Source organism: Cetorhinus maximus, chromosome 23 (assembly GCF_964194155.1).
Source record: "Cetorhinus maximus chromosome 23, sCetMax3.hap1.1, whole genome shotgun sequence".
Taxonomy (NCBI): domain Eukaryota; kingdom Metazoa; phylum Chordata; class Chondrichthyes; order Lamniformes; family Cetorhinidae; genus Cetorhinus; species Cetorhinus maximus.
The window spans coordinates 27,769,912-27,782,293 of NC_135901.1; the positions used below are offsets into that span (position 1 = coordinate 27,769,912).

General features: G+C 44.9%; 5 protein-coding genes and 1 pseudogene across 9 annotated transcripts in view; 2 read left to right on the forward strand and 4 right to left on the reverse strand.

Moving 5' to 3' along the window:
• The window catches only part of LOC144697248 (uncharacterized), a 420,900-nt gene that overhangs the window by 306,586 nt on the left and 101,932 nt on the right, over positions 1–12,382 (forward strand). The window lies entirely within an intron of this gene.
• Positions 1–12,382, forward strand: part of LOC144697079 (uncharacterized) — a 280,076-nt gene that overhangs the window by 256,700 nt on the left and 10,994 nt on the right. The window lies entirely within an intron of this gene.
• LOC144697407 (uncharacterized) overlaps positions 1–12,382 on the reverse strand; it is a 456,361-nt pseudogene that overhangs the window by 150,604 nt on the left and 293,375 nt on the right. The window lies entirely within an intron of this gene.
• Positions 1–12,382, reverse strand: part of LOC144698452 (uncharacterized) — a 48,755-nt gene that overhangs the window by 28,544 nt on the left and 7,829 nt on the right. The gene's annotated exons all lie outside the window — the stretch shown is intronic.
• Positions 1–12,382, reverse strand: part of LOC144697301 (uncharacterized) — a 273,518-nt gene that overhangs the window by 19,244 nt on the left and 241,892 nt on the right. The gene's annotated exons all lie outside the window — the stretch shown is intronic.
• The window catches only part of LOC144697306 (uncharacterized), a 74,076-nt gene continuing 67,878 nt past the window's right edge, over positions 6,185–12,382 (reverse strand). Inside the window, exon 2 of the mRNA XM_078569281.1 lies at positions 6,185–8,330. Coding sequence (XP_078425407.1) covers positions 7,232–7,666 — 435 coding nt within the window. The 5' untranslated portion in view covers positions 7,667–8,330 and the 3' untranslated portion in view covers positions 6,185–7,231. The remainder of the gene's footprint in view (positions 8,331–12,382) is intronic.

Below are 12,382 nucleotides of genomic sequence, written 5' to 3' on the forward strand. Positions count from 1 at the left end.
CCTGTGTCCAACATCTGTGAGTAAAACACTTTCTTTTCTCCTCCTTTCCATTTCTTTTCTCATTCTGGAGGGAAATTGTTGACTTGCAGGAACTGAAGGGAAAGGAAGTGAATCCAGGGAGGGTGCAGACTCTGGAAAGGTTGGCCCTGGTCTCTCTCTCTCTCTCTCTCTTAAAGACATTGACATCCTTTGCTCCCTCAGCTTGACACATTTATTTGTCTGGCGAAAAAGATGGTCTCTTTCCTAATGTTCACAATTAAAGGGGTGGTTTCCCCAGGAGATGGCTGACATTTGAATGACAGTAAATTAATATAGGACAGAGATATGTCTAGCGTTGTTATATGGTACATATTAGATATGTTATTTATGGTTCTCTAGTTATATTTATTTTATTTCTAGCCTAGTAATATATGAAGCAGGTAAATACATAATATATTGTTCTGGTTCTCTAATAAAGTACATTTATTATTATTTCTAGTTTTGTAATATGTTACTGTAGCTACGTTATATATTTGCAGTCATGGAGTCATTACGACACAGGAATCCATTTGGCAACTCGAATCGATGCCGACTCTCTGTTGAGAAATCCAGTCAGTCCCATTCCCCCTCTATACCCCTCCGCCATTCCACTGCAAGTTTATTTTATTCAAGTGCTCATTCAATTTTCTTTTGAAATTATTAATCCTCTCTGCTTCCACTACCCTTGTAGGCAGTGAGTTCCAGGTCATGACTACTCACTGCCTAAATAAGTTTCTTCCTTACCCCACCCCTGTATCTCTAATCAAGGAATAGAATGCTGTAGATTATACACATTGTTTAGTCCACTAAATATGTAAATATACATTTAGAGCAGCAGCTTGCATCAAGATTTTCAGGTTTCTGTGTCCGGGACAAGAAGAGGTGAGCATGGATCAGCCGATCAGCATGAATCAGCACCTTCAGGAGAATTGGGAGGATATTAGGCATAGCAGAGTGAGAATTCAGTGAGTGTGTCTGGGATGACTTTTGGGGAATGACAGAGGAAATAATGTTCCATAGAACTTAGAACAATCTGTTCTGAATTTCTATCCTGCACTGACAGTGATGACCTTTGCAAACTCCTTTTACAGGATATTAGAAGGGCAGGATTTGCAGACAGAAATCTGAAACCAAACATCACATCAATCCTGCCAGAGGCACTCAATTCATCGGGAGCTGAATGTCATTGGCCTTTGAATCTCGAAGGAGAAAGGTTTTTCTGTTCTGTCATCTTCTGAAGTTTTCAAACATCAGTGTGACTGGAAAAAACCTGAGACACACACACCTGAGTGAAAGAGTTCCAGTGCGCTGACTGTGGAAAGAGTTTTCACCAGTTACAGTGTGTGAACGCGGCTCCAACTGATCGTCAAACCTGGAGATACACAAGGACACCCGCACCATGGAGAAACAGTGGAAATGTGGGGATTGTGGGAAGGAATTCCGGCCCCCGTCTGAGCTGGAAACTCATCGTCACTATCACACTGGGGAGAGGCTGTTCAGCTGCTCTGACTGTGGGAAGGGATTCACTCATCCATCCGATCTGCTGGTACACCAGCGAGTTCACACTGGGGAGAGGTCATTCACCTGCATTGAGTGTGGGAAGGGATTCACTCGGTCTTCACACCTGTTGACACACCAACAAGTTCACAGCGGAGAATGGCCATTCACCTGCTCTGAGTGTGGGAAGGGATTCACTCAGTTATCCCACCTTCAGACACACCAGCGAGTTCACACCGGGGAGCGGCCATTCACCTGCTCTGTGTGTGGGAAGGGATTCACTGATTCATCCAACCTGCTGAGGCATCAGCAAGTTCACGCAGGGGTGAGGCCATTCACATGCTCTGAGTGTGGGAAGGGTTTCACTAGGTCATCCTACCTGCGGACACATCAGCAAGTTCACAATGGAAAGTGGCCATTCACCTGCTCCGATTGTGGTAAGGGATTCACTCAGTTATCCCACATGCAGATACATCAGCGAGTTCACACTGGGGAGAGGCCATTCATCTGCTCTGAGTGTGGAAAGACATTCACTCAGTTGGCCCACCAGCTGAGACACCAGCGAGTTCACAAGTGATTCCACGGTTTGGATTCTGCTGTTATTGCTGCTGTTAATCACATCCAGGACTGAACCATGTTCATTCTGATAGTTGGTGAAGTGGGAGGGTCGGAGGGTTTCTTTCTGCTGGACTGGTCGGTCTCACAACTTTGTTTCCAGTGGCTGATGCTCTTTGAGCCTGGGAGTGCACATTTCCACTGAAATGATTCGCAAAAGCTGATGAAATACATTAATTTTTATCCTGGAGAGTAAATAGTGTTTTTCCTACCACTACAGGTAGATCTAAAATAAATACATTTGTCTCTTCCATTGAGTCTACAGCACAGGGCCAGGCCATTTGGCTCAATTGGTCTCTGTCAGTATTTATTCTTCACATGTGCCTCCACCCACCCCTCTTCATCTACCCCCATCAGCATATCCTTCTATTCCTTTCTCCCTCATGTATGTATCTAGCTTCCCCTTAAATGTATTCATGCTGTTCACCTCAACCACTCACTGTGGTAGTGAGTTCCACATTCCCGCCACTCGCTGGGTAAAGAGGTTTCTCATGAAATCCCTATTGGATTATTGATCCCCTTCATCATCTTAAAGACTTCCATCAGGTCACCCTTCAGTCTTTTTTCTAGAGAAAAGCAGCCCCAGCCTTTCTTGAGGGTTAAATGCTCTCAGTTCTGGTATTATTCACAGAATCACATAATCCTTATGGTGCAGAAGGAAGCCATTTGGCCCATCGAGTCTGCACTGGCTCTCTGAAAGCGCATTCTGCCTAGTCCCACTCCCCTGCCTTATTCCCATTGTTATGATATGGTAGGTGATATTTGCCAGGTTGACCAAATCCCAAAGAGAAACTCGGCCAAGCTCTTAGAACGATTTTGCAATTTGTATTTATTACAAGAAGGTTCGTGCACTGAAGTCAGAAGTAAAGAGTCCACTACCAGCTTTAGGGATTTTAAAGATTAAATAAAAACATTTATTAACGAAAGAAAAGAAAACTTAAACACACAAGATGACAGTTACACAGTTACATTTAGCCTGATAACAGCTCCCACAAGATTTCTACTTAACTAGACTCCCAGCTACGCATCTCTTTGAGGCAACTGTCCAAATTGATTCTTCATGTATCAAACATCCAGCAATATTACCACAAGCACACACTGTTGCTATCAGGGAGGTATTTCACAGCTTCTTTCTCCCTCTCCCTCGACAATGGAATTTCAAGGCATCGAACACAACCTTGCACTCTGGAACACAAGCACTTCTTTGGTGTGACCAGAGGCTGCTTCTTCACAAGTCTGTTTTACATAGTCAAGATCTCACATGGCCACTCCCCATTCAGCTTCCCATCTTTCTGTTAATATATTTCCTCCCTTTTGATCTGTAAATCCCATTGTTTCACCCTTTCTTTGGAAGTTACTTTTGCCAAAATATAAAAATCTTTCATGTTGTCCTTATGTCCAGCACTTTCAGGAAAAAATAAACTTAATAACTTTGCCTTACTTATCTTGCCAGTTGGAAAACATCTCATCATGTCCCTTTGAAAATCAAACAACCTCTCAACTCATCTCTAAATACAAATTCCATTCACACTGTATCTGCTGGGACTTCATCCTAGCTTACCCATCTCCATTTCAAATGCCTGTTTTACACCTTAGCCCTTTGATGATTTAAACCTTGCAGTCTGACTGTCTGCAGTTTGATGAAATTAGCCACACATACAGCCCCCATAAGCCTGCTTTAAAGCATCCCACAGTAAAATTAAGAAAAAAAGATATTTCCTTTACACCGTAACCTTGCACGTTCTTTCTTTTCAGATAGCAATCCAATTCCCTTTTGAACACATCGATTGAACCTGCCTGCACCACCCTCTCAGGAAGTTCATTCCAGACTCCAACCACCCTCTGGGTGAACAAGTTTCTCCTCACATCACGGTTTACTCCTTTTGCCAATTGTTTTGAATCAGTGCCCTCCAGTTCTTGTGTTTTCTTGAGTGGAAACAGTTTCTCACTATTTACCCTGTTCATACCCCTCTGGATCTTGAATATCTCTATCAAGTCTCCTCTCAGCCTTCGGAAAACAGTCCCAACCTCTTCAGTCTATCCTCATAGCTACAGTTCATTATCCCTGGAATCATTCTTGTCAATCTTCTCTGTACTCTCTCCAATGCCTTCACATCCTTCCTCAAGTATGGTGCCCAAAGCTGGATACAGTACTCCAGATGAGGCCTTACTCGTGTTTTATAGTGTCTGCTTCCTCTTGTACTCAATGCCTCTCTTAATAAAGCCTAAAATACGATATGCTTTATCAACTGCGCTCTCAACATGCCCTGCCATCTTCCGTGACGTATGTACATATACACCGAGGTCCCTCTGTTCCTGCACCTTCTTTAGAGTTTCTGCCTTTATTTTATACTGTCTCTCCTTATCCTTCCTGCCAAAATAAATCACCTCACAGTTCTCTGCATTGAACTTCATCTACCACATCTGCCCAATCCACTAACATGTCTATGTCCTCTTGAAGTTTGAGACTATCCTCTTCACAGTTGACAACGTTTCCAATCTTCGTATCATCTGCAATTCTTGAGAATCTTCGTTGCACCAGTCAGCCCTATTTCCTCGTTCTATCCCCATATCTCTGCACGTTTATTTCCCTCGAGTGCCCATCCAATTTCCTTTTGAAACTGTTCACTGTCTCTGCTTCCACGTCCCATCCCCCCGAAAGGCAGTGAGTTCCAGGTCATTACCACTCGCTGTGTAAAAATATTCTTCTCTCATCCCCCCTGCATCTCCTGTCCAAAACTTTAACTCTGTGTCCCCCTCATCCTTGTACCATCAGTGAATGGGAACAGCTTTTCTTTGTCCACCTTATCTAAACCTGTCATAATCTTGTACACCTCTATCAAATCTCCCCTCAACCTCCTTTGCTCCAAGGAGAATAACCCAAACTTCTCCAACCTAACCTTGTGGTTAAAATCCCTCATCCCTGGAACCATTCTGATAAATCTCCTCTCCACCCTCTCAGGGACTCACATCCTTCCTAAAGTGTGGTGACCAGAACTGGTCTCAATACTCAGTTGTGGCCTAACCAGAGCTTTATAAAGGTTCAGCATAACTTCTCTGCTTTTGTTCTCAATCCCTCTATTTCTGAAGCCCAAGATCCCATTTGCTTTGCGAATTCCTCTCTCACTCTGTCCTGCCAGCTTCAATGATCTCTGCACATGAACCCCTAGGTCCCTCTGTCCATGCTCACTCCTTAGAACTGTGCCATTAACTCTATATTTCTTCTCCCTACCCCCTCTGCCAAATCACATCACCTCACACTTCTCTGTATTAAATTCCATCTGCCACTTCAGAGAATGTTAAGGGGAGATTTAAATGTTAAACTAAACATCCAGAGGAGAGGAGACACTGCTTTCTTTAATATGTCACCCACAATTGAAGATGATCCCCTCCCTTTAAATGTACACAAGGCTCATAGAGCACAGGAGGAGGCTATTCGGCCCATCATGCTACTGCTGGCTCTTTGAAAGAGCTGTTCAATTAATCCCATCGCTCTGCAATTTTCTTTTCCTTTCAAGAATCTGTCCCATTCCCTTCTGAAAGATACAGTTGAATTTGCTTCCCGCGCGTTTTCAGGCAGTTAATTCCAAATCACAACAACTCGCTGTGTTTTCTTTAACAATTCAGGATATTGTGTTGAACATCTTATTGGAAAGAAGGCTGCTCCAACACTGCAGCACTCCCTCAATGCAGGTTTTGATATTTGTCATGTCCCTGGACCCCGACTTGACACCACAACCTTGAGGCTCAGAGGTGAGGCTCAGAGATCCACTGAGCCTCGACCGATGCTGTATACAATACAAAATTGGAAAGGGAAAGTTACCCTTTAAAAAAAGTTACCCCCACCCTTTTCCTCCAGTGTCTAAATCTTATAATAAAAACCCCAGTATAAATAACAAGTGTTAGTTCAGAGCCACTAGTTTCCACTTCACATGTGAGCCTCCAGCACCTTTCTGTCTCTCTATTGCTCGTGTCAATGACAGCCAAGCGACGGAGCTGAGGCCTGAATTTAGCTGAGAATAACGGGGCCTGCACCCCAGTTGGGAAACTGCAATGGGTGTCGCACTGACAGAGAGACAGGAAGGTGCTGGAGGACTGACTGGGAAATGGACCTCCAACCAATCGGGGCCCGCGATGGGGTGACCGGGGCTGATGGTGACCCGACCCCCAGGGTTCAGTGCCTCTGTTTCCAGGTTATAGAGCAGATGAAGAGAAACCATTTGGGTCCAGAACATTGTTCACATCCTTTTACACTGGTTGTCTCTGATCCTCAAGTAATTTTCTGTTTCTTTTAACCATGTTCTGTTTCATTAATAAACTTTGATCAGTAAAAATATTTGATTCTTCTGGACTTTTCATGATTAGATTTCTGCACTATAGGGAAAGTGGGTGAGAGGGGTTGGCAGGCTCTTTAACAGAAAGTGAGTCCCACTAAGGTAATTGGCAAAGGAGCCAGAGGGGGAGGTGAGATTTTATTTTTGACACAGCGATGTTAGAAAATGGGGTTCAGGGAGTCAATTAATCCTTTATCCCCTTTTCCCAAACTCTGAAATTGGTGACAGTGGATCATTAAAATGTTTGGTCAATGAAGACCCAAACCGCAATATCCCATCCTGTCACCTGTCAACCTTCCTCACCCAGAGAATAATCACAACAGGAATAAAAACAGGAGAAGTGCAACAATCCAATGAAAAATAAATGCACTGCCAGTCATAGTTTTTAATTCAGTGTTCACTTATTAGCAAGAAAACCTGAAGTAGGGGGTCTCCCAGGATTCTTACAGTCCACAGCTTGAGGGGGAGAACTCTCTCTCCGACCCCTCACTCAATTTCACTCCTTTATTTTCCAGTTCTGTTCTGGACCCGCCTGGGGTAACATCTACTCGATCTTTTCTTCTGAAGGAGCGTTGTGAGTTCTCGGTTACTCAAGGTTACTCGGTTACATAAGGACATATGCTTTAAGCAACACACCGGCCAGTCGAGCAGAAAGAAACCCTCTGACCCTCCCACTTCACCAACTGTCAGAATGAACATGGTTCAGTCCTGGATGTGATTAACAGCAGCAATAACAGCAGAATCCAACCCTGTAATCACTTGTGAACTCACTGGTGTCTCAGCAGGTGGCATGACTGAGTGAATCCTTTCCCACACTCAGAGCAGGTGAACGTCCTCTCCCCAGAGTGAAGTCGCTGGTGTGTCCTCAAGTTGGATGAATCATTGAATCCCTTCCCACACTCAGAGCAGGTGAATGGCCTCTCCCCAGTGTGAACTTGCTGGTGTCTCCGGAGTTTGAATGAATTAATGAATCCCGTCCCACACACGGAGCAGGTGAATGGCCTCTCCCCAGTGTGAACGAGCTGGTGAGTCAGCAGGTTTGGTAAGTGAGTGAATCCCTTCCCACACTCAGAGCAGGTGAATGGCCTCTCCCCAGTGTGAACACGCCGGTGTCTCCACTGACTGGATGACGAACTAAACCTCTTTGCACAGTGAGAACAGCTGAATGGTCTCTCCTCAGTGTGAATGCGCTGGTGGAACATCAGTTCCCGAGAGCTTTTGAAGCCACTCCCACAGTCAGAGCATTTAAAGGGTCTCTCACTGGTGTGAGTGACATGGTGTGTCAGCAGGCTGGATGACTGAGTGAATCGCTGCCCACACACAGTGCAGGTGAATGGCCTCTCCCCGGCGTGAACTCGCTCGTGTGTCAGCAGGGCGGATAAATCACTGAATCCCTTCCCACACGCAGAGCAGATGAATGGCCTCTCCCCAGTGTGACTGCATCAATGAACCTCCAGCTTTGAAGGGAATCTGAATCCCTTCCCACAGTCCCCACATTTCCACGGTTTCTCCATGATGCAGGTGTTCTTGTAGCTCTCCAGGCTCAATGATCAGTTGAAGCCTTGTCCTCACACAGGACACATGTACAGTCTCTCATCACTGCGAATGCTTCAATGTTTTTTCAACTGAGTAACTGGTTAAAGCTCTTTCCACAGTCAGTGCACTGGAATACTCTCACTCGCGTATGTGTGTGTGTCTTCCCACTGTTCCAGTCACTCTGATCATTAAAACGTTTTGAAGCAGGCAGAACAAGGAAACATTTCTCCCTGATGATATTTGGGTCCCAATAAATGAAGCCACTCTGTTAGATTTTGACATGAAATTTGGTTTGAGACTTCAGTCTGCAAATCATCCCTTTCTCATATCCTGTAAAAGGAGTTTACAAATAGTGTTACTGTCAGTACAGGATAGAAATTCAGAACACACAAGTCTAGTTTCAGTGTATCATTCCTTCTTCTCTCATTCCCCTAGTGTCTATTCCGGACACACACTCTCCTTTCTCACTCAGCTGTACCAAATATACACCCTTCCAATTCTCCAGAAGAAGCGATTCATGCTAATTGACAGATCCATGGTCATTGCTTCATGTCCTGGAGACAGACATGTAAATCTAGATGCAGAGTGTAAATATGGAGGGGGATGTGAGGATGAACTTTGTTTAGGAAGCGACTAGTCATGACCTGGAGCTCGCTGCCTGGGCAGCTGGAGGTAGCAGAGGTGATCAGTGATTTCAAATTGAAATTAGGTGGGTACTTGAAGGAAATAAACTTGCAGGGGAACAGGGATATAGAGGGGGAATGGGACTGGCTGGATTGCTCTACAGAGATTCGGCATGGACTCAAGTTCCCAAATGCACTCCTTCTATGTGGTAATGGCTTCATGGCAGGAAATATATAACGTAGCTACAGTACTATATTACAAGATTAGAAATAGTATAAATGTACTTTATTACAGAACCATAAATAATATATCTAATATGTACTATATAACAACATGGGGCATATGTCTGTGAGTAAAACACTTTCTTTTCTCCCCCTTTCCATTTCTTTTCTCATTCTGGGGGCAAATTGTTGACTTGCAGGAACTGAAGGGAAAGGAAGTGAATCCAGGGAGGGTGCAGACTCTGGAAAGGTTGGCCCAGGTCTCTCTTTAAGACATTGACATCCTTTGCTCCCTCAGCTTGACACATTTATTTGTCTGGCTAAAAGGATGGTCTCTTTCCTCATGTTCACAATTAAAGGGATGGTTTTCCCAGCAGATGGCTAACATTTAAGGGGACAGTAAATTAATATAGGACAGAGATATGTCTTGTGCCATTACATGATGCACATTTTATGTTTGTGTGGGACAGACAATGACAGTTTTTCCGGAACGACAGAGGAAAGAATGTTCTACAGTAATCATAAATGCCTGCGCTGAATTTCTATCCTGAACTGACAGTGATGTATTTTGTAAACTTCTTTTACAGGATATTAGAAGAGGAGGGTTTACAATCAGAAATCTCAAACCAAACGTCATGTCACGATCTGACAGAATCAATCGATTCATCAGGACCTGAATATCATCGGTAATTGAATCTAGAAGGAGAAATGTTTGTCTGTTCTGTCTGCTTCAAAAGATTTGAAATGTCAGCTTGACTGCAAAAGCACCGAGGCACACACACCCGAGTGAGTGTTCCAGTGCACTGACTGGAAAGAGCTTTACCCAGTGACAAAACTTGAAAAATCATCACACCTTTCACAGCAGGGAGAAACCATACACGTGTTCTGTGTGTGGATGAGCCTTCAGCTTCAGCAGTTCAAGAAGGCAGCTCACCACCACGTTCTGAAGGGCAATGAGGGATAGGCAATAAATGCTGACCGAGGCAGCGCACATCCCATCAAAGAATTTTTTAAAATTGTCAAACCTGGAGACACAAAGGGCACCCGCACCATGGCGAAACCATGGAAATGTGTGAACTGTGGGAAAGGATACAGATCCCCATCTCAGCTGGAAATTCATCAACACAGTCAAACCGGAGAGAGGCCATTCACCTGCTTAGAGTGTGGGAAGGGATTCACTCATTCATCCTCCCTGCTGAGACACCAGCGCATCCACACCGGGGAGAGGCCGTTCACCTGCTCTGAGTGTGGGAAGGCATTCAGTACTTCATTTGACCTGGTGACGCACCAGCGAATTCACACAGGGGAGAGGCCATTCACCTGCTCTGAGTGTGGGAAGGGATTCACTCAGTCATCTCACTTGCAGACACACCAGCGAGTTCACTCTGGGGGGAGGCCAGTCATCTGCTCTGAGTGTGAGAAGGAATTCACTGGCTTGTCACACCTGCAGGTACACCAGCGAGTTCACACCGGGGACAAGCCCTTCACCTGCTCTGATTGTGGGAAGAGATTCACTCAATTATGTAACCTGCAGACACACCAACGGGTTCACACTGGAGAAAGGCCATTCACCTGCTCTCAATGTGGGAAGAGATTCACTCAGTCATCCACCCTGCAGACTCACCAGCGGGTTCACACTGGGGAGAGGCCGTTCACCTGCTTTGAGTGTGGAAATGGCTTTGCTCATTCATCACACCTGCTGAGACACCAGCGAATTCACACTGGGGAGAGGCTGTTCACCTGCTCTGAGTGTGGGAAGGGATTCACTCGGTCAACCTACCTGCTGAGTCACCAGCGAGTTCACAAGTGATTGCGGGGGTTGGATTCTGCTGTTATTGCTCCTGTTAATCACATCCAGGACAGAACCATGTTCATTCTGACACTTGGTGAAGTGGGAGGGTCAGAGGGTTTCTTTCTGCTGGACTGGCCGGTCTCACAACTTTGCTTCCAGTGGGCTGATGCTCTTTGAACCTGGGAGTGCACAATTCCACTGAAATGATCTACAAAAGCTGATGAAGTATATTTATTTTATCCTGGACAGTAAAAAGTGTTTTTCCGACCATGACAGGTGGATCTAAAATAAATACATTTGTCTCTGTTCCATTGAGTCTACAGCACAGGGCCAGGCCAGTCGGCTCAATTGGTCTCTGTCAGTATTTGTGCTCCACATGAGCCTCCACCCACCCATCAGCATATCCTTCTATTCCTTTCTCCCTCATGTATGTATCTAGCTTTGCTTTAAATGTATTCATGCTATTCACCTCAACCATTCGCTATGGTAGTGAGTTCCACACTCTCACCATTCGCTGGGTAATGAGGTTTCTCATGAAATCCCGATTGGATTATTGAACCCCTTCATCATCTTAAAGACTTCCATCAGGTCACCCTTCAGTCTTCTCTTTTCTAGAGAAAAGCAGCCCCAGCCTTTCCTGAGGGTTAAATGCTCTCATTTCTGGTATTCTTCTTGTGAATCTTTGTTGCCCCTTCTCCAGTGCCTCTATTTCCTTTTTCTAAATGAAGATCGCAAATGTTTACAGTGCTCCCAGTGTAGTCTAACCATGGTTCGAAACAAGTTGAACATAACCTCCCTGCTTTTCAATTCTATCCCTCTAGAATGGAACCCTATATCTGGGCCCCACACTTTAGGAAAGATGTGAAGTTCTTAGTTCTTCTTGTGCAGAGGAGATTTACGAGAATGGCACCAGGGATGAGGGACTTCAGTTAGTTGGAGAGACTGGAGCAGCTGAAATTGTTCTTTTTAGATCACAGAGTCATTAGGGTAGAGAAGGAGTCCATTCAGCCCATCGTGTTCACGCCGGCTCACTGCAGAGTAAACCAATCATTCCATTACCTCGTTCTATCCCTGTTGCCCTGAAAATTTATTTCCCTCAAGTGCCCATCCAATTTCCTTTTGAAACCATTCATTGTCTCTGCTTCCACCCACCTCGTAGACAGCGAGTTCGAGGTCATTACCACTCGCTGTGTAAAAACGTTCCTCCTCAAATCCCCCCCATATCTTTTCATTTTCATTCTTTCTTGGGGTTGTGGGTGTCACTGGCTGGGCCAGCATTTATTGCCCATCCCTAATTGCCCTTGAGAAGGTGGTGTTGAGCTGCCTTCTTGAACCACTGCAGTCCATGTGGTGTAGGTACACCCACAGTGCTGTGGGGAGAAATTCCAGGATTTGACTCAGCGACAGTGAAGATATACCCACGGGGATGTAGCTATATCTCCTGCACAAAACTTAAAATCTGTGTCCGCCTCTTCCTTGTACCATCAGCGAATGCGAACAGCTTTTTGCTGTCCTCCTTATCTAAACCTGTCATAATCTTGTACACCTCTATCAAATCTCTCCTCAACCTCCTTTGCTCCAAGGAGAACAACCTCAGCTTCTCCAACCTAACCTTATGGTTAAAATCCCTCATCCCTGGAACCATTCTGGTAAATCTCCTCTCCACCCTCTCAGCGACCCTCACATCCTTCCTAAGGTGTGGTGACCAGAACTGGACTCAATACTCTATAGTTGTAGTCTAACCA